Source organism: Cetorhinus maximus, chromosome 19 (genome assembly GCF_964194155.1).
Source record: "Cetorhinus maximus chromosome 19, sCetMax3.hap1.1, whole genome shotgun sequence".
NCBI lineage: Eukaryota > Metazoa > Chordata > Chondrichthyes > Lamniformes > Cetorhinidae > Cetorhinus > Cetorhinus maximus.
In genome coordinates, this window is record NC_135897.1 from 87,563,201 (window position 1) to 87,585,467 (window position 22,267).

Consider the following 22,267-nt stretch of genomic DNA (forward strand, 5'->3'; position numbering starts at 1 on the left):
GTTTCAATCAGATCCCCCCTCATCCTTCTAAACTCCATTGAATATAGACCCAGAGTCCTCAAACGTTCCTCATATATTAAGACTTCCATTCCTGGGATCATTCTCATGAACCTCATCTGGACCCTCTCCAGGGCCAGCACATCCGTCCTGAGATACGGGGCCCAAAATTGCTCACAACATTCTAAATGTGGTCTGACCAGAGCCTTATAAAGCCTCAGCAGCACATCCCTGCTTTTATATTCTAGTCCTCTTGAAATAAATGCCAACATTGCATTTGCCTTCCTAACTACCGACTCACCCTGCAAGTTAACCTTAAGAGAATCCTGGACTAGGACTCCCATGTCCCTTTGCACTCCAGATTTCTGAATTCTCTCCCCATTTAGAAAATAGTCTATGCCTCTATTCTTCCTACCAAAGTGCATGACCTCACACTTCCCCATGTTGTATTTCATCTGCCACTTCTTCGCCCATTCTCCTAACCTGGCCAAATCCTTCTGCAGCCTCCCCGCCTCCTCAATACTACCTGTCCCTCCACCTATCTTTGTATCATCTGCAAACTTATGCCCTCAGAGTGCCCTCAGTTCCTTCATCTAGATCATTAATGTATAAAGTGAAAAGTTGTGGTCCCAACACTGACCCCTGCGGAACTCCACTAGTCACCGGCCGCTATCCTGAGAAGGACCCCCTTATCCCCACTCTCTGCCTCCTGCCAGACAGCCAACCTTCTATCCATGCTAGTACCTTGCCTCTAATACCATGGGCTCTTATCTCACTGAGCAGCTTCCTGTGCATCACCTTGTCAAAGGCCTTCTGGAAGTCCAAGTAGATAACATCCATTGGCTCTTCTTTGTCTAACCTACTCATTACCTCCTCAAAGAATTCTAACAGATTTGTCAGGCATGACCTCCCCTTGATGAAACCATGCTGACTTTGCCCGATTTTACCATGCATTTCCAACTGTTCTGAAATCTCATCCTTAATAATAGACTCTAAAATCTTACCAACGACCGAGGTCAGGCCAATCGGCCTGTAATTTCCCATCTTTTGCCTCACTCCCTTCTTAAACAGGGGGGTTACATTAGCGATTTTCCAGTCCTCTGGGACCCTCCCTGACTCCAGTAATTCCTGAAAGATCACCACTAACGCCTCCACTATCTCTTCAGCTATCTCCTTCAGAACTCTGGGGTGTAATCCATCTGGTCCAGGTGATTTATCCACCTTCAGACCTTTCAGTTTTCCTAGCACCTTCTCCTTGGTAATGGCCACCATTCTCACCTCTACGCCCCAATTCTCTTGAAATTTGGGGATGTCACTCGTGTCTGCCACTGTGAAGACTGACGCAAAGTACCTATTCGGTTCCTCCACCATTTTTTGTTCCCCACTACTACTTCTCCAACGTCATTTTCCAGCGGCCCAATGTCCACTTTTGCCTCTCTCTTACCCTTTATATATCTAAAAAAACTCTTGCAATCTTCTTTTATATTACTGGCTAGTTTACCCTCATATTTAATCTTCTCCCTCCTTATTTCTTTTTTAGTTGTCCTCTGTTGGTCTTTGTAGGCTTCCCAATCCCCTGGTTTCCCACTGCTCTTCGCCGCATTGTATGCTTTCTCTTTAGCTTTTATGCTGTCCCTGACTTCCCTTGTCAGCCATGGTTGCCTCGTCCTCCCTTTAGTATGCTTCTTCTTCCTAGGGATGAATTTTTGCTGTGTTTCCCAGGAGGAGCTGAATATTATTTAAATGGAGAAAGACTGAAGAAAGCTGCAGCACAGAGGAATTTGGGGGTCCTTGTGCATGAATCCCAAAAAGCAAGCATACAAGTGCAACAGGAAATAGGGAAGGCAAATGGAATGTTGGAAACAAAAACAGAATTACCTGGAAAAACTCAGCAGGTCTGGCAGCATCGGTGGAGAAGAAAAGAGTTGACGTTTCGAGTCCTCATGACCTTTCAACAGAACTAAGTAAAAATAGGAGAGGGGTGAACTATAAGCTGGTTTACCATTTTTTGTTTTTATAAATGGAATGTTGGCCTTTATTTCAAAGGGAATGGAGTATAAAAATAGGGAAGTCTTGCTTCTTCACTGAGCCTGCTCTGCCATTCAATGAGACCATGGCTGATCTGATAATCCTCAATTCCACTTTCCTGCCTTTTCCCCATAACCCTTGATTCCCTTACTGATTAAAAGCCTGTCTATCTCAGCCTTGAAAATACTTAACGACCCAGCCTCTACAGCCCTCTGTGGTAAAGCATTCCACAGATTGACTACCCTCTGAGAGAAGAAATTCCTCCTCGTCTCTGTTTTAAATGGGCGACCCCTTACTCTGAGATTATGCCCTCTGGTCCTAGACTCTCCCTCAAGGGGGACCAACCTCTCAGTATCTACCCTGTCAAGCCCCCTAAGAATCTTAGATGGGAAGAATTTTACGTTTGGCGTTAGGGCGCCCGCCCGACATGCCCGAGCGTAATATGACGCTTGTCCTGGCAACGTCGTTGCACACTCCCGCGATTTTTCGTCCGGCAGGTGCCCGCCGGAGTCGGCTGCACACCCGCTGATAATTGAAAGGCCTATTAAGGCCATTAACAAACTAATTAAAGTCAAATGAACACCGCCCGTCCAACCTTACGTTTGTCGGGCAGGCGAAAAGGCCAAGTGGCCTTTGCGTTTTTTTAGGAAACCTCATCCCGGTCCTGAAGCAAACAAACATTAACTAAAAACTTAATTTTGGATTTAAAAACATGTCCCATCTCATGTGACAGAGTCACATGAGGGGCCATTTTAAAAACAATTTTACTCTGCTAATATTTTTTTAAAGTGCTTCAGTCTCCCTGAGGCAGCTCCGTGAAGTGCTCTTTCACGCGCATGAACAAACTGTACGTCAGGCCCACTCTCTCTCCTCTCCCCCCCACCCCCCCCACCGCACAGGTAGCGCTGAGCGCAGCCGCTCGCGATCCACACAGGGCAGGCCTTAATTGGCTCGGCCCACGTGAAGTTGTGGAGCGGAGCCGACCGTGCCCGATGAGGGAAAAATTCTGGCCTATGGGAAGAAATTTTCCCCGTCAGTGGGGGAAGTGCAAGACCAGGCGCGCCTGCGATCGGCGCCCCCAATCGGGGGGGTACACCGCCATTTTACGTGGGCGGGCCAATTAAGTCCCACCCAGCGTGACGTCCGCCAGGGGGGTGGGGGGGTGTAGTATTCCCTCAGCGAGAGAGTGCGCTCTTTTGCGCGTGCGCACGCTAAGTGCTGCCTCAGGGAGATCGGCGCCAAATTTAAAAATGGTGAAGGGGCAAAAATAAAACTTCCCTGACATGTCCCCTCGTGTGACACTGTCACATGAGTCGGGACATGTCCATCACTTTTAATCAAACATTTATTAAATTTTTAAAAACCCTCATGAAACCCCCATGTCCTGCCCATGGATGAGGTTTCATGCTTTTTCCTGAAGCCCGCCAGGGCTCCCGGCCTGCCCACCAACCTTAAGGTTGGACGGGCAGGTCCATTAATGAGCTTAATTTTTCAATGGCCTCAATTGGCTGTTGACAGGTCGGCGGGCGCACAGCTGATTTGGCTGCACCCCCACCAACCTGAAAATTGAAATGATGCGGGGTGAGGTCGGGAGTTCCACCTGACATCATCTCCCGTCATTTTACGTGTCGGCGAGTGGGCCCCGCCCCCTGCTCACCAACCTAAATATTCTGGCCTATGTTTCAATAAGGTCGTCTCTCATTCTACTAATTTCCCATGAGTACAGGCCCAACCGACTCAACCTCTCCTCATAAGAAAATCCCTCAATACCCAAGATCAACCTAGTGAACCTTCTCTGGACTGCCTCCGATGCCAGTATATCTTTCCTTAGATCAGAGGACCAAAACTGTTCACAGTATTCATAGTGTGGTCTAACTGGTGCCTTGCATAGTTTTGGCATGACTTCCCTATTTTTATACTCCATTCCCTTTGAAATAAAGGTCAACATTCCATTTGCCTTACCTATTACCTGTTGAACTTGTATGTTAGCTTTTTGGGATTCATGCACAAGGACTCCCAAATCACTCTGTGCTCCAGCTTTCTTCAGTCTTTCTCCATTTGAATAATATTCAGCTCCTCTATTCTTCCTGCCAAAGTACATAACCTCACATTTTCCCACATTAGGGCCAGGATTTCCCGGTCGGCCAGCGGGGGGGCGGGGCCCACTCGCCAACCCGTAAACTGACACAGGATGACGTCAGGTGGAACTCCCGACATCACCGCGCCTCATTTCAATTTTCAGGTAGGCGGGGGCTCAGCCGAATCAGCTGTGCACCCGCCGACCTGTTAATGGCCAATTGAAGCCATTGACAAAGTAATTAACATGATTAGTGGACCTGCCCGTCCAACCTTAAGGCTGGCGGGCAGCCCGGGAGTCCTGGCGGGAATTAGAAAAAGCATCAAACCTCATCCACGGGCGGGGTAAGGTTTCATGTAGGTTTTTAAAAATTTAATAAAAGTGTATTTAAAAGTGATGGACATATCCCAACTCACATGACAGTGTCACATGAGGGGACATGCCAGGGAATTTTTTTTTTCTCTGTTTTTAAGATTTTTTATTCTGGAGCCAATCTCCCTGAGGCAGCACTTAGCCTCAGAGGGATGAGTGCGATCTTTCGTGCGCATGCACGATACAGCACACTCTCAGCTCAGGGAATTCCCCCCCCCGCAGCCCGCACAGGGAGTGCATAGCGCTTCCTTGCGGATGTCACAGTTAAGGCCCGCCCACATAAAATGGCGGCGCACCCCCAATTGGGAGCGCAGATTGGAGGCACTCCCACTCCTGAACTTCCCCTCCCAATGGGGGGAAAATTGTGCCCTATATTCCATCTATCACATTTTTGCCCACTCACTTAACCTGCCTATATCCCCCTGTAGACTCCTTGTGTCATCCTCACCATTTGCCTTCCCACCTATTTTTGTGTCATCCGCAAACTTGGCAATTGTACATTCATTTCCCTCATCTAAGTCATGAATATATATTGCAAATAATTGAGGCCTCAACATTAATCCCTGTGGCACTTCACTAGTTATAGGTTGCCATCCCAAAAATGCCCCCCTTATCCTAACTCTCTGCCTTCTATTAGTTAGCCAGTCCTCCATCCATGCTAATATATTACCCCCAATAACATGGGCTCTTATTTTATTAAGTAGCCTTATGGCAGTACCCTATCGAACGCCTTTTGGAAATCCAAATATATTATGTCTACTGGTCCTCCTTTATCTATCCTGCTTGTTACTTCCTCAAAGAATTCTAATAAATTTGTTAGGTATGATTTCCCCTTCATGAAGCCATGCTGACTCTGCTTGATTAGATTTTGCATTTCTAAATGCCGTGCTATTACATCCTTTATAATAGACTCTCACATTTTCCCAATGGTGGATGTTAAGCTAACTGGCCTATAGTTACCTGCTTTTTGTCTGCCTCCATTTTTGAATAAGGGTGTTACATTGGCCGTTCTCCAATCCTCTGGGACTTATCCAGAATCTAAGGATTCGTGGAAGATTACTACCAGTGCCTCCACTATCTCTGCACCTATTTCCTTTAATATCCTAGGATGCAACCCATCAGGTCCTGGGGCCTTTAGCCCCATTAGTTTCTCGAGTGCTCACTGAACTCTTCCTCTTTCAAGTACCATTCCCTAAGATAGTATTGGCAACCATGGACTTTCATTGGACTTGTCCATGATTCCACTTGGCCAAGTACTGAAGTGGTTTGCTGTAGCATTATGGCTGACCAGGAAACTCTCCCGCTCTTACCAGATTAGAAGGATTTATAGGCTGACAATCAACCAGTTTGATAAAGTGACTTTCCATGGCCATCAAGTCCTGTAGTAGGTCTTGAACTGGAGCTTTTGGCCCAGAGGTAGAGACACTACCACTGCGCCACAAGACCTCCCTCATCCACTGAACTAAACATTAATTTCCTCTCCGCAGATGCTGTCAGACCTGCTGAGTTTTTCCAGGTATTTTTGTTTTTGTTATTAATTTCAGGTCCACTTCTTGCCTGAAATATAGTTTGTCACCGTTCAGCTGGTGCTCCATCTTGTGGTCAGATGGGGAGCTGAGGAAATTCATTCAGTTGTGACGTGCCTTGGAAAATTTGCTATGTTAAAGCTGCTGTATAAATGCAAGTTGTTGTTGTTGAGGGTTGGTGAGTGTTGAGTGTGAGACAGCCCTGGCCCCTGAGCTTACAAGAGGTAATTTTCTGACTTTACACTGAAGAGGAACTACAGCGTGTCAGGAATCGTGCAGATAGCCATTACTTTCTTCCATAATGAATGAATGGCAAATTGAGGCCAAACCCCTTCTTCCCTCTCTCTCCCCCCTCTCTCTCCCCGCACTCTCTCCCCACCAACTCTCTCCCCCCGCTCTCTCCCCCTGCTCTCTCCCCCCCGCTCTCTCCTGCCCACTCTCTCCCCCCACTCTCCCTCCCCCCACCTGTCCCTCCCCACTACCTCTCCCTCCCTCACCTCTCCCTCCCCTCACCTCTCCCTCCCCCCCAGCTCTCTCTCCCCCCCTCTCTCCCCCCATTCTCTCCCCCCACCTCTCTCTCCCCCCCACCTCTCTCTCCCCCCCACCTCTCTCTCCCCCCACCTCTCTCTCCCCCCCAGCTCTCTCTCTCCCCCCAGCTCTCTCTCCCCCCAGCTCTCTCTCCCCCCACCTCCCTCTTTCACAAGAATATAAGCAATAGGAGCAGGAGTAGACCCTGTGCAATCATGGCTGATCTTGGTCTTCTACTCCATTTGCCCGCCCACTCTCTATTAAACGTTTTCCCCTCCTTAGCATCCAGTATTTTGCATTCTTCAATGTAAAGCTCTTTGAGCTGTGTCCCTGCATAAGGAGGACAATAGAATTGCAAACTGTTGCCCATTGTTATCAGAAGAGCACCGTGTCTCCTGCCGATGCAACATGGCCGCCGAGACCCTACTACGCAGAAATCCAATTGAAGTCACGGCCTTTGGGGCCAGCAGGACAATGTAACAGGGATCCAGGGCCAGGGAAAAATAGCTTAGCATCGGCCGTGGAGTCGTGGTCTGGAAGGAGATGGGAATCAGTTTGCGATTGTCCTCAGGCAGTTAAACCTTTCTATCATAAAACAGCAGGCTTAGAACAGGATTACGAATGGACAGCTACAAGAAAAATAGAACAGTCGGTAAATGGAGTGGGGAAGCTCAGATAGGATCCCTCGCACGGGCACAAAACCCCCTCCCCTTGCCTGGGAAACGTTCCCCCCGGAAGTCTGGGCTGTGTGTCGGGCAGGGAAGGCCCCAGGAGAGGCTGTGACATGAACCTTGGGGCTGGAGGGAAGAGCGCAGTCAGGAACTCCAAAACAGTCAAAGAAATCCATGCCTCCTGGTTTCCTGACCATAACCCCCACCCCATGCTCCTAAACCACACTCAGAGTAAAACACCAGAACTGAGCATGCACAGCGTTGGCAACAAGCACAGCCTTAAAAGAGAAGCAAAACCGTGCGGTTCACTAAGTATCTATTATTTTACGTGACCATGTCTACTTGTTATACTTGTTATATTTCAAGATATTGTAAATAAAACTGCTGATTAAAACTGATCACTAAAACTCATAATTGAAATCTTTGATTTATGCATGGGGAGCATATATGCACACACACATATATATATATATATATTTTATGCATATGGCCAGAAAGTTTGGCTTGGTGAGTGGGGGCGAGGACCGCTCACTGAGGTGTAAAATGAGGCAGGGCGATGTCGGGCATGTGTCTCGACATCACCACACTAACTAAACCAACAAACTGAGCTGCCCATCCAGCCTTAAGGTCGGCAGGGGTGGGGGCAGGCGAAGAGCCCAGGCGACCTTCGCAATTTTCATGGAACCTCATCCACGGGCGGGATGAGGTTTCATGAAGTGTTTACAACTTGAATAAAATTTTTTATAAATATTCATTGACACGAGGGGACGTGTCTTAAAAAATTTTTCTTTTCTTTATTTAGCTTTTTAAAACTTAAACTTATACCCTTGAGGCACCTCCGTGCCTCAGGGAGATTTTGGCACTCTTTGACGCGCATGCGCGGAATAGCACAGGCCCGGACTCAGGGAATCCCCACCCCCGTCCGCACAGGGAGCGCTCAGCGCTTCTGGGCGCGCATCACACTGGACCGGCCTTAATTGGCCCGCCCACGTAAAAGGGTAGCGTGGATCTGATCGGAGGCGCCGATTGGGTTCGTGGCAGCCCCCGCCCACCCCTGCACAATTCCCCCCCGCCCCCAACCAACGGGGGGAAAATTCTCCCCTAGACAAGGTATTGTATTTGTGTGGTAGGGACTGGATGGACCAGAGGGTCCTGACCTGTCAGTTATTCTTCATGCCTTTGTATTAATGTAACTACCACTCTCACAATTTGAATATCTCAAATTTTGAAGTAATAATAATTATTGCACTGAAGGTAAATATATTTTTTGATGTGTTTAACACAGTAAGCTGGGGCACGTGGGACTGGATTTTCCCACGCGGCTCGGGGCCATGAGTGAATGGAAATCCCGAGCTCGCACTTGCCTGCGCCGAAATCGGCTCAGCCGTCCTCCAGGAAGCGGCCTCCGGATTTACCACCTCCGAGCCCGCCTTCCAATGTCTTGATGATGGCGGGCCCACCACAGGGCCGCCAGTCCTGGAGCCTCTGGGGGAGTGGACATGCTGAGACAGGGGGACTGAGAGGACACCTCAACACAGAGGTGCTCTCTAATGAATTTGAACATTCGACTGCCAGGCGATCATTGCAAAGAGGGAGTGTTCCATTGGTTGTAAAATGCTTTGGGATGCCCTGAGATCGTGAAGAGCGCTGTGTCACTTGCTACTTGCGAGTGTCACTTATTTTTTTAATGTTATTGTATACAGTAATTTCCTTTGTTTCTGTAATTCTATTCATTTTGTATTTGATATTTATTTTTCCCTCCCTCTTTAGATCGCTGTTAGTCAGTTCTTGATCACAGCTATTGTTTTTCTCTTTCATACACTTCATTTTCTACCACCTGCTGTTTTTTTTCCAGTGTTCACTAACCACTCTGGAAAGAGAGGTTGTATCTGGATTGAGGTTATATTTTGTTCAAGGTTGACAATAAAACTGGAGATTGAAATTGCCATTTCCCCCAAAATCTTGGTGCTGTCTGCAGCCCATCTGCTTAGCAACTCAATCTAATCGAACAGCACTGAACTGGAACTCATTTTTCACAAAATAGCGTTCTGCGATTGCTGGGGAATATTTGATAGTGGATCGACGAGGCTTTAGGGTTGAGTAGTTAAAAACAAATGCTTAATCCAAGAACCTTTTTGGTTTGATCAATAATTATTATTTAAGTTATAATGTTGGGACCAAGACACACACAATCAGAACCACGTAAGAGGTAGGCCAGATTCGGTGACCTGGTAATGATGGATTTTCAACAGTTTTCTTGTCAGGAATAATTTTGCTTTTATTTTTTTCTTTTTAAACTTCTCTTTGCGTACCTTTTTGGAGTAAATCTCGCAAGTTAAAGATTCACTGATGCAGGTGACGGCTTTATAAACCTGTAACTTAACCAGGGGCAGTCAACAGCCTGCACCATTTTGTATGTGGAAAATTGCAGGCACCACACACACACACACCGTTCAACAGCTCAACAACTGCTCGAGCTCTTGATACCCACTTCCATAGCTCACAGCTCCAAGCTGGCATGTGCCAATTTATAAAGCTCCTGCCTGTTTGTATTTTCTTCTTGTCTAATGCTTCCTGCCATAGTCCACATTGTTCCTCAATTCCCTCCAAGGCGTCATTTCTCATCTGTTGCTTTAGTTTGCACTGCAATACCCTCAATGTTGCCTCTCAGCTGACAGATTCGCACAGGACTGAGATGCTCCAAACTTGACATTGTGGGGCCAGAGTTTCATGAGCCATTTGTTCATTGGGCTGAAATGGGAAAGGGGAAGGTTCACAAGTTCTTGCCAGTAGCCATTGACTTGAGATCGTCTCAACCCAGTGCAAATTGGCACTGCTGTTCTCAGTCTTACAATGAAGCCTTTCTATATTTCATTTGCCACATCCAAATGTCACTGGGTCTGAGGTTTTCACTGTACAGAGAGTGTTGCTTACTGACAATCTGGTGGAAAAGAAAAGGACAGCAAGTTCAAATTCATTGCTGGTATAAACAACTTAAATGGAAATGGCTGCATTCTTGACATCAGCCCAAATAGTGACTGAAAAATCTCTTGTTCAAAGGGCACCCTGTCCTCAATCCTTTGTCTCTTCATGCTTTAGCCTGACTTAAATTTGTCGACACATGTTGCAGAAGAAAATATGATGCTGCAAGTGGCTATTTGCAGCAGTTTTAGTACCTCACAACGCAGTTAAGTACACGAGCTATTGAAGAAACTGGTTTATGAGTGGAGGCACAAGTGCATGTCTCCGTCCGAGATTTCTTCAGTGCTGAATAATTTCACCTTATCAGCTCTGCCATTCTCTTGAGTTGTGTGGCAGGTGAGGTGGATGCAGGAAACCTTTCTTTACATTGTTTTTCTTTATTCCTTCCATGGGGTGTGAGCGTCATTGGCAAGGCCAGCATCCGTTGCTCACCCCTAATCACCCTTGAACTGAGTGGCCACTTCAGAGGGCAGTTAAGAGTCAACCACCTTGCTGTGGTCACAAATAGCCACAGATAGGCCAGACCAGGTAAAGATGGCAAATTTTCTTCCCTAAGGGACATTAGTGAACAATTGATGATAGTTTCATGGTTCAACTTTTTCCTGCAGAGAATTCTGGAATAATGATAACCCCTGAAAAAACCAGCTAGCATTATATTCCAGATTTATTAATTGAATTTAAATTTCACCAGCTGTTATGGTGGGATTTGAACCCATATCCCCAGAGCATTAGCCTAGGCCTCTGAATTACCAGTCCAGCGACATTACCGCAATGCCACCATCTACCCAGTCAGCAGGTTGTGGATTCAGCACTTCTTCAGCTGCTTGAAAACAGAATCCTAGCTAACACTCCAGAGCATCCAAAAGGGAGAGTTTTCAGAGAGGCTGTGGCGGCACATCTGAGTTCTTTATTTGTGAAAGATTTTTCAACTTTTTCTGCGGAGAGTTCTAAAATAATGGTAACACCTGGAAAAACCAATTTGTAGCTGGTTTCTGGAAAAGCTGTGGAAAATTCCCTATTATTCCCTAGAGCAGTCGAGCAAAGGGGAACAGAGGACTGTACAAGACCCAAAAAAAAGCCGATTCCTGTCTCAGTCACGCAATCATAGAGCTCACCCTACACAGTGCTCTTTCAAAGGCAGGATAATGTTAGACTTGTTTAATTGGCAGTGCTCGGAAAGCTGTGTCATAAGGTCATGGATTCCACCCTCAATCCAGAGACTTGAGCGTGTCATTTATGTTGCACTGTTGAGGGTGACTTTGCTAATTGTTAAACCCAGGTCCTAACCGGCCCTCTCGAGTAGGCATAAAAAAATAGAAATCCCATGCTACTACTTGAAGACTAGGCGAGGTTTTTTTTATTCGTTCATGGGATGTGGGGGTCGCTGGCTAGGACAGCATTTATTGCCCATCCCCATGGCGGTGTGCTGCTTTCTTGAACTGCTGCAGTCCATGTGGTGTAGGTACACCCACTGTGCTGTTAGGGAAGCAGTTCCAGGGTTTTGACCCAGCGACAGTGAAGGAATGGCAATATATTTCCAAGTCAGAATAGTGATTGGCCTGTAGAGGAACTTCCAGATGGTGGTGTTCCCATATGTCTGCTGCCCTTGCCCTTCTAGATGGTAGTGGTTGTGGGTTTGGAAGGTGCTGTCTAAGGAGCTTTGGGTGAGTTCCTGCAGTGCATCTTGTAGATGGTACACATTGCTGCCACTGTGCGTCAGTGCCTAAAGGAGTGAGTGTTTGTAGATGGGTGCCAATCAAGCGGGCTGCTTTGTCCTGGATGGTGTCAAGCTTCTTGAGTGTTGTTGAGCTGAACTCATCCAGGCAAGTGGGAAGTATTCCATCACACTCCTGACTTGTGCCTTGTAGATGGTGGACAGGCTTTGGAGAGCCAGGAGATGAGTTACTCGCCGCAGGATTCCTAGCGTCTGACTTGCTCTTATAGCCACAGTATTTATATGGCTAGTCCAGTTCTGTTTCTGGTCAATGATACCCCCCAGGATGTTGATAGTTGGGGATTCGGTGATGGTAATGCCATTGAATGTCACGGGGTGATGGTTAGATTCTCTCTTGTTAGAGATGAACATTGCCTGACATGTGTGGCTTGAATGTTGCTTGCCACTTGTCAGCCCAAGTCTGGATATTGTCCAGGTCTTGCTGCATAGGGACGTGGACTGCTTCAGTATTTGAGGAGTCACGAATGGTGCTGAGCATTGTGCAATCATCAGCGAACATCCCCACTTCTGACCTTATGATGGAAGGAAGATCATTGATGGAGCAGCTGAAGATGGTTGTGCCTAGGACACTACCCTGAGGAACTGTTGCAGTGATGTCCTGGAGCTGAGATGATTGGCCACAACCATCTTCCTTTGTGCTAAATGTGACTTAATAACCTGGACAATATTTAACTCTCAACCAATGCTACAAAACCAGTTTATCTGGTCATTTATTCTGTTGCTTATGGGATCCTGCTGTGCACAAATTGCTTGCTACATTTGCCTATGTTACAACCACGGTTACACCACAAATTGTAAAGTACTTCAGAATAACGTGAGTTTGTGAAATATACTTTATAAGTGTAGCTATTATATAAATGCAAATTGTCTTTTGCTTCCTTTCTTTAGCATGCAGACTACTTCTTATTACTTCACACTGTCCTCCTAGCGTCTTTCTTTCGTGACCTGTTCTCATCACCACCCACATGGCTTTGTTAAAATGGCCCCACCGTACCAAAATATTGACTTGCATACTAGTTGTCTCTGTTTCTGCATTTTTTCCATTACAGCAGACATTGAATAGCCAAGGCAATCACTGTCAACAAGCTAACCTTGGCCAATTATTCAGAGCCCTCATAGATCGGGACCTGCTATGGAGGCCAATACTTTAATTTGTTTTAACCTATCTCGTGCTTTATTTTTTACGGGGGAAGGAATTCAGCCTCCCACTGTTGCCATTATTCAATCTGCAATCCTAGAAACAGCTCTTTAATGTTTGGCACAGGCAGTGCATTTTATTCAACCAAGATGTCGTTGCTGGTAACGGAAATCCTCAGGGGGAGAAAGGGATTTGTTTTGTGAAGTGCTTTACTCGGGCTCTCCTCACCAAGCTTTTGCATTGTTGTAGGATTGTATATGCTTGTAAGTGCAATGAGAAGAAATAATAACTGCAATTGACAAAGGATAACCTTCGTGCCACAAACAACAGTGTCAAAACAACACTCAGTCCCACCATCACCAAATTTGCTCCTTTTAAATCTGCAGATGGGGGAGTACTCACTGACAGGATCAAGCAAATAGCCCACTGGATAGAGCACTACTCTGAGCTATCCTCAAGTGAGACAATATCTCTCTGCCTGTGCTTGATAGTCCTCTGCAGCTACCTGTCAGGTCTGAGCTTGATGCAGAACTCTCATTACTTAAGTTTGAAACGGCAACTGACTCCTGAGCAGCAAAGAAAATGCCTGGAAAGGACTCGATACCAACTGAGCTACTCAAACATGGAAAACCCCACCCACTCCCATACTTCCATGACCACCACCTCCGCTGCTGGAGAGAAGACGTTGTCTCACAGGATATACGTGACGCAAACATCGAACTGTACAAGAACAAAGGCAATCGATGGGATTGCAACAACTACCGGGTCATCTCACTCCTCAGCGTCACTAGGAAGGCCTCTAACAAGGCTCTGTCAAGTAGCCAACAGAATATACCCAGAGTACAAAGTGGCTTCAGAGCAGGGAGACCCACAGTAAATGTGATCTTCTCCCTACGTCAGCTTCACGAGAAGTGCAGAGATCAGCGAACACCACTCTACCTTGCTGTTGTGGATCTCGCAAAAGCATTTGTCGCCATGAGCACGCAGGCCTCTACCAGTTTCTGTCAGTTTTGAGATCAAGAATGGGGTGAAACGGGGCTGTGTCTTAGCTCCCGCCCTGGTATCTTTTCTCTGTCCTACTGCCCTATGCTTTCTCTGCTGACAGGGAAGGAGTGGACCTCCACAAATGATCAGATGGGAAACTGCTCAGCCTATCAAGATTGAAAGCCAAGACAAAAGTTCAGCATGTTCTGATCGGAGAACTTTATGCTGATAATGGCGTGATAGTTGCCCAGATAGAAGACTAATTCCAACGGCTCTTGGATTACCTGTCCTGTGCCTGTGTCCTGTTCTCCCTCACCATCAGTGTCAAGAAAACTGTGGTTATGGAACAGGGTAGCAACAACTGTAGTTATGGGACAAGGGATGCAAATTGGAGGAACAGCACCTCATCTTCCAATTAGGCACTTTACAGCCTTCTGGCCTTAACACTGAGTTCAACAACTTCAGACCATGAACTCCCTCCTCCATCTCTACTCCTTTTCTTAATCCAATTGATTTATTTTTGTTTTTTTAATTTAATTTTTTCTTTCTTTTTATTTTTTTAAAATCCTTTTTTTTCCCCAACCCCCCCATAGAGCCATCTGTCACTGGTTTCTATGTTATACTTTCACAGAGCGCTGACCCTTGTTCTGCTATTAACACATTCTGCTTTTACCTTCATGCCACTATCAGCACCTTCTTTAGCCTTTACCACTACCATTAACACTCCTTTGGTCCTCTACCCATGACATCTTTGTCAATCTCTCCTTAGCCCCCACCTATCCCTGACCTCCTATCTTGCTCCACCTGCCCCGCCCCCTCATTAAGAGTATAAAAGCTATCAAATTTCTACTTCCCTTTAGCTCTGAAGAAGAGTCATACAGACTCGAAACATTAATTCTGTTTCTCTCTCCACAGATGCTGCCAGACCCGCTGAGTTTTTCCAGCATATTTTTGATTTTTATCTCAGATTTCCAGCATCCGCAGTATCATCTTCTGGGTCAGGGTGTTGTGCTCCACCTGTGATCAGACTCAAACACACACCGCTGGGAGCAGTCAACAAATTCTGCTACCCTGAATCTACGGTGACAGACAGCCTGTCTCTTGATTAAGAGTTAAGCACCCTCATTGGAAAGGCAAGCCACTGACTTTGGCTGACTAACAAAATTGGCATGGAGAAACGACAAACTGACCCACAGGACCAAGATGTTTATCTATAAGGCCTGTATCCTCAGCACATTGCCGTATGGCAGCGAGGCCTGGACAACTCAGACCTACCAAGAAAAAAAGCTCAGGAGCTTCAATCTCCATGACACACCCTCAGTATCACAAGGGAAGAGAAAGTCACCAACAAAGCAGTCCTCTCTAGGGCAAACATGCCAAGCATACTGGCACTAATCACGCAAATAAGGCTTTGCTGGCATGGGCATATGCACAGGATGGAAGATGGCTGCATCCCCAAGTATATGCTATATGGGGAGGTATCCATGCCAAGAGACCAGCAGGGCATCCGAAGCTCTGATTCAAGTATGCTGTCAAAAGAGACACAAGTCACGACTAGTGGGAAACTCAAGCAATGATCAATGCAAATGGGTAACACCAGCTGTGGGCAGGGGCTCACCACTACGCCAACATGTCGGTTCAGAAGCTCCAAAGCATATGCCACCCCAACATATAAGGCATCAGCAGAGATTATCCCACACCACCGGCAAGGGTCAACTTTATGTGTGGTACTTGTGACAGACTTTGCCTTTCCAGAACCGGCTTGTTCAGCCATTAAATGAAATGCAGCAGATGATCTCATCTGACCTCACCAAAATTCTGAGGCTGCATGCCTCACCATTTCTTGCAGGTGGAGGGTTGCCAATCTTGGTCGGCCTTGCACCATCCAAAACTCTGCTTCCCCTATCCTAACTCACACCAAGTTTTGTTCACCCTTCACTCCTGTGTTCACTGGTCTTCACTGACTCTCAGTCCAGCCTCAATTTTAAAATTCACATCCTTCTTTTCAAATCCCTCCATGACCTCACCCCTTCCTATATCTGTAATCTCTACGAGAGGTCTGCACGCCTCCAATTCTGAACTCTTCCCTATTCCCGATTTTCAACATTCCACCATTGGTGGCTGTCCCTTCAGCTACCTAGGCTCTAAGATCTTTCATTCCACCCTGAACCTCTCCTCTGTCCTTTTAGGTCACTCCTTGAAACCTATCTCTTTGACCAGCCTCTTTTGCTCAGCCTTCCTAATATCTCCTTATGTAGCCCGATATCGATTTTACTTTGGCAATAGTCCAGTGAAGCACCTTGAGATGATTTACTATTGCTAAAGGTGCTATATAAATGGAAACTGTTGTTAGCTTTCCCTACAAGTTCATGTGGTAGTTCCGTACAACATCAGCTGTTGATGAGGTACTGGGATGGAGAGGGGATAATGCAGCTAATTTCAGTTACAAAGTCATAGGATCAATGTTTTTTTAATTCATTCTGGGAATATGGGTATCTCTGGCATTTATTGCCAATCCCTCATTCCCCTTGCGATGGTGAAAGCTGTTCCCACAGTGCTGTTAGAAAATTCCAGAATTTTGGCCCATGAAGGAATGGCAATATATATTCCAAGTAGAGATGGCACTTGACTTTGGGGGGGAGGTGGGGGGTGGTATGTTGGAGATGATGTTTCCATTGCATATGCTACCCTTGTCCTTTTTGTTTGTTGGTTTAGGTTAAGAAAGACTAATTGGCCCATCCAAGCTCATGCATCCAAAATGACCCTACTGTCCCCTATCCAGGGTTCTTGTCTCCATGAGTCTATTCACCAGAAAATTCCACATGTTGTGTACTTTTAATCTGAAGAAGAAAGCTTCTTTGCATCAGGCATAAACATGTCCATAGTGTTATGATGTGGCAGATGATGTGTGCCAGATGGACCAAATCCACAGGGGAAACTTGGTCGCGCTATCACAATGGTTTCACAATTGGTATTTATTATGAGAAGATGTGTGCACTGAATTCAGAAGTAATGAGTCCACCAAGACCTTTAGAGATTTTAAAAATTAAATTAGAATTTTTATTAACAAAGTAAAAGATTTCAAACACATAAATAAGACTACAAATTACTTACCACTATAATAACTCCTAAAATTCCTAATTGACCTGATTCCCAGTTACACATCCCCTTTAAGGCAATAGTCCAAAATAGATTTTAGATTTAAAACAAAACCAGCAAGTTAACACAGTACCCACTTGACAGTGGAATTCCAAATAGCTTCCCCAACTTTATTTCCTTTACATAGCAGACTTATGCATAAGTGGCTGCAGGCTTCTTGAAGACTGTTTCACACACTCCTGTTAGATCTTACATGGCCCGCTCTTCACATAGCCTTTCATTCTCCTTTATATATGTTTCTCTCTCTTTACTATGTAAATTATATTGTTCCATATGTCTTTGAAACTGTATCTTCCTCATAATATAAAAATTTTAATGTTGCCAATATTGCCAGTAACCTTTGGGAAAAATAAAGACACTCCTTAGCCTTGCTTATCCGGCTAGTTGTAAACAGACTAACATCCCTTTGAAATTCAAACAATCCCTTCATTTATCTAAAAATGCAAATTCCCTTCACACTTTACATGCTAAGTCAGCATCCATGTTTACACATTAGCATCTCAAACACATTTCTACGCCTAGCTTCTTTTGATAATTTCAAGCTTGCAGTCTACTTGACTGCAATCATACAGACAGAACCAACTATACTTACACCCATAAACCTACTTCACAATAAATCAGAAAAATATGAAAATTATTAAACTTCCGTAACAATAGTCAGACTGTGTCCGTGTCCTTCTGTCATGCTTTTAAGTTAATGCGGTGATCCAGGTTTAACTTATCTAAACTGGCTGAGGTCTTGTTAATTGCAAATGTAACTTCTCTGAAATGGATGGGAAGAACAGTCGGACCAGTTTATAATCATCAATCGTTCCAATTATCACTCATTCTATACCACCGAATGTTAAAATTCCTCCTAAGCTGTGGTAGAGTCTGAATAGGTTAAGGTCACAGGATGTTTTGTAATTCAAATTGCTGGTGGCCTTAATAATGCAAACTGCAACACTTCGTTGTAAGGTTAACAAAACAGTTTTTAATCACTTGCAAAAGTTAGGCTTCCACAGCAGCACCTTCCAAAACTGTACCTCTACCACTTAGGAGGACAAGGGCAGCAGATGCATGGGAACACCACCACCTACAATTTCCCCTCCAAGCCACTCACCATCCCAACTTGTAAGTATATTGTTGTTCCTTCACTGTTGCTGGATTAGATCCTGCAACTCCCAACATAACAGCACTGTGCGAGTTACCTTCATCAAACAGATGACAGTGGTTCAAGTAGGTGGCTCACTACCACCTTCTTGAGGGCAACTGGAGCTGGGTAATAACTGCTGGTCTTGCCCAGCAACACTCACATGTCCCAAGAATGAATTTTTATGAAAAGCTATTTTTACCAACTAATTGTGTGACAGGTATATGCAGGGTGTTGTTTGCATCTCTGCGTGCAGGTTGAAAAAATCTGTTCTGCATTGTGTTGTCTCTGTCCTTTGTTAATGAAAAGCTCTGCATCTTCCTGCTGAGTTAAATAGGATTGATGCATGGGGCAGGGGGGGGTGGAATGTTTGATTTGTTGTAGCAATATCCTGTGTTAAGTGGCAAACTGCTGGAGGTGTTATTTGCTTGTTTGAAAAACTATTTTTGAGTGTTCCCAGGGACAATTATTTCAAAACTAACAGAATAAATTCTCCTGAGGATTGGTGGTCTGACCAGATCATGAATTCCTCTGTTCTAGCGTTGAGTCACATGGACCTCATAGCAAATTAAATTGACAGGAGACACTCAGGGTTTAACAGGAGCACCTTCTATCAACACATTGTGGACATTCCGACTAAGTTAATTTTATCGTTACATCCTATATTAGGTCAAGGTGGGGATCATCAAATAGCACCCACTACTTGCCTATTGTGTTCTCTCTCTGTCTGATCTGAAAGTCTGGTATTTTCTCTTCCCAGCCATTTCCCCTGGTCTCTTCCTCTCGATGGTTGTCCAAGCGAGGTGAGCTGATGGGTTTCGTCGAGGACACGGGGATATTTTCCAAACGCATGTCAAGGCAACAAGTGTATTTCTTCCTGTTCAATGATGTCCTTATTGTCACAAAGAAGAAAAGGTGAGTTGGGATTTCTTACCCACTCTCCCTTCTCCCCTTTCTCTCCTGTCCCTCCCCCCTCTCTCGCCTTCACCCCCCTTCGCCTTCCCTCCTATCTCACCTTCACCCTCTCTTGCCTTCTCCCTCTCACCTTCCACCTCATGCCTTTCCCTCATTGGCCTCCCCCCTCTCACCCCACCTCTCTCTCGCCTCCTCCCTCACTTGCCCTTTTCCCCCTCTCGCCTTTTCCTAATCTCACCTCCCCCCGCCCCCTCACCTCCCCGCCTCTCTCCTTCCCCTCTCTCCTTCCCCTCTCTCGCTCTCTCAGCTTCCCCTCTCTCGCCTACCCCCTCTCTCAACCCCCTCACCTCCGGCTTCTCTCGCCTACCCCCTCCCTCGCTTCCCCCCTCCCTTGCTTCCCCCCTCTCTCGCTTACCCCCTCTCTCGCTTCCCCCCCTCTCGCGTTTTTCCCTCTCTCGCCTTTTCCTAATCTCACCTCCCCCCCGCCCCCTCACCTCCCCGCCTCTCTCCTTCCCCTCTCTCCTTCCCCTCTCTCAACCCCCTCACCTCCGGCCTCTCTCGCCTACCTCCTCCCTCGCTTCCCCCCTCCCTCGCTTCCCCCCTCCCTCGCTTCCCCCCTCCCTCGCTTCCCCCCTCTCTCGCCTCCCCCCATCTCGCCTTCTCTCTCTCTCGCCTCTTCCCCCTCTCTCGCCTTCCCACCTCTCCCACCTTCCCTCCTCTCCCGCCTTCACTCTCTCTCGCCTCTTCCCTCTCTCTCGCCTCTTCCCTCTCGCTCGCCTCTCCCCTCTCTCTCGCCTTTTCCTTCTCTCACTTTCTCCCCCACCTCTCGCCTTCCTCCACCCATTTCGGGAAGGAATTCCAGCGCTTAGGACGCAGGCAGCTGCAAGCTTGACCTTAAATGGTGAGTTATTAAAATTAGGGACGCAAAGGAGGTAAGATTTGGATGAGCACAGAGATCCTGGAGGGTTGTACCTAATGTACAGCTCAGCTGTTTACTTCCTGAGCTATCAAGGAATGCTGAAACCAATCCTTTCCAACAATCGGACTATTCATGTTACCACAGAACAAAGGGTTAAGCAGGGCAATCACATATTGTTTATTTATATCCACACACCAGAATCATTGAAATTCTGCTTTCCCAGAAATATTTCTCAATTGCTGCTACTTGCAGAATAATAAGAACCGTACATCCTGGGTTTAGTACATAGTGCTCCTTTAATTTGAGGCAGTTTGTAGGAATTGTTTACTGTCTGATCTGGTTTCTGGAAGTCTTCATCTTGCTAAGAGAAGAAAAGTGCTGCTGGGAAGAAGGTGGGTAAAAGGGCCTTTGTCGCTTCAGTTTTCAATAGCCAGACACATTGAGGGGAAGACTTACTGTTCAAAATTTGCTGGCGTGCTTTCAAGTCAATGCTGTAAACATCCAACATAGATCAGAAGCAGATGTTTTGCAGCAACTCGGAAAGCTGACAGATGTATGTTTCCTGATGTCACTCACTGCTGTACACTGGTGATCCCACACCATAACAAACATAAGTGCAGGCGTTGGTTTGGAAGAACCAGGTTTTGAAATGGCTGATGACTCATTACCCCCGCTGATGTTGTTTGCACTGTGGTTGGCACTGGCACGGTGGTTACCCATCTGTACTTGCCCTGAGAAGGTGGCGTTGAGCTGTTTCATATACAGGTGGCGAGGCCTATCTTATCTAGAGAGACTGTAGTCTGATTCAGGTAGTTACTTCAAACTGGTTTATTAACACCTATATATAAACTAGGTAACAGAGTAGGTGTGTCTCTCATGAATACAGACTGTATTCCATCCACTCTCGCGAGTGTCTGGCACATGGCTGCTGACGTCACTGTTACATCATGATCCACATCACTTGTTAGCAGAACTATTTTGTCAACCCATTACGCTACAGTGAGCCTTCTCCTTGTTCCCGCTGCAGTCCTTGGGGTAATTGTGCTTCGGCAATGGTGTTAGGCTGGGATTAACCGGGATATCAGGAACAGGAGAAGGCCATTGGACCCCTCAAGCCTGCCTCTTAAGGTTGGATCATGGCTGACCTGTACCTCAACTCCATTTACCCACCTTAGTTCCCATATCCTTTGACCTGACAAAAATATATTGAACTCAGTCTCAAAGGTTCCAGTTGTCTTCCAGCTGTCACAGACATTTTAAGGACAGAGAATCCCAGATTTCTTCTATCCTTCCTGTGGAGAAAGTGTTTCCTGATCTGGCTCCAATTTCAAGATTACACCCCCTCCTTTGGATTTGAAATACCAAACAGCTTAACTGTTTTCTGGGCAGAATAGTTGTCGAAAGAGTTGAGGGAGAAAAACTGTAATGGCTGATGTCACCACAGACTGATGGGCCCATCTATCTGGGTAGAGGATGTGATTCAGTCACGTGATGGAATGGGGAGGTTAAGTTTCAGAAGCTGCTACAGTCCATGTGCAGACATCAGGAACCAGGAATACACAAATCATCAATAGAATGGAGAGGAGAGGTAGAGTAAGAGGAAGCTTCTTCGGTCTCTCTGGGCCGGTTTCTGCTCTCACCAGAGTGGTATACTTGGTCTTACCATGTAGCGAATGATAGCTAATTGCCGTTGTGCCGCTGTTCAAAACAACCTTTTGGGACTTCAATGTACTGTGCAAGAGCCTCGTGCGAAATATTGGATGTAGTCTGTGCTTTTTGTGAAGGGGGCCCTGAACATTTATGATGTATTTCCCATTGGGAGCAAGCCAGCAATCTTATATATTTGAGACCTCAGCCTTGGAATGAAGCTCAGAAAGTTCGGAATTCAACTTCTGCAGTGACATAATCATTCATCAATCCTCTTTGTCTTCTTGAAAGAAACTAGCCCAATGGTGAAGAACTTCCTTTCATTACATTACTCTCACTTTGTTCCCTTTAACTATTTTGAACGTTTTTGCATCTGTTTCTTATTGCGTTGGGCTGAGGTGCTTCATGAGGCCACCTGGCTTACCGGGATAGCATTTTCCTGCTAAAAATTAAGGGC

The 22,267-nt window shown here is 46.1% G+C and overlaps 1 protein-coding gene across 1 annotated transcript in view; it reads left to right on the forward strand.

The window, feature by feature from the left end:
- LOC144694013 (rho guanine nucleotide exchange factor 26-like) overlaps positions 1-22,267 on the forward strand; it is a 210,022-nt gene that overhangs the window by 141,741 nt on the left and 46,014 nt on the right. The window contains exon 11 of the mRNA XM_078564337.1: positions 19,090-19,244. Within this exon, the coding sequence (XP_078420463.1) occupies positions 19,090-19,244 (155 nt within the window). The remainder of the gene's footprint in view (positions 1-19,089; positions 19,245-22,267) is intronic.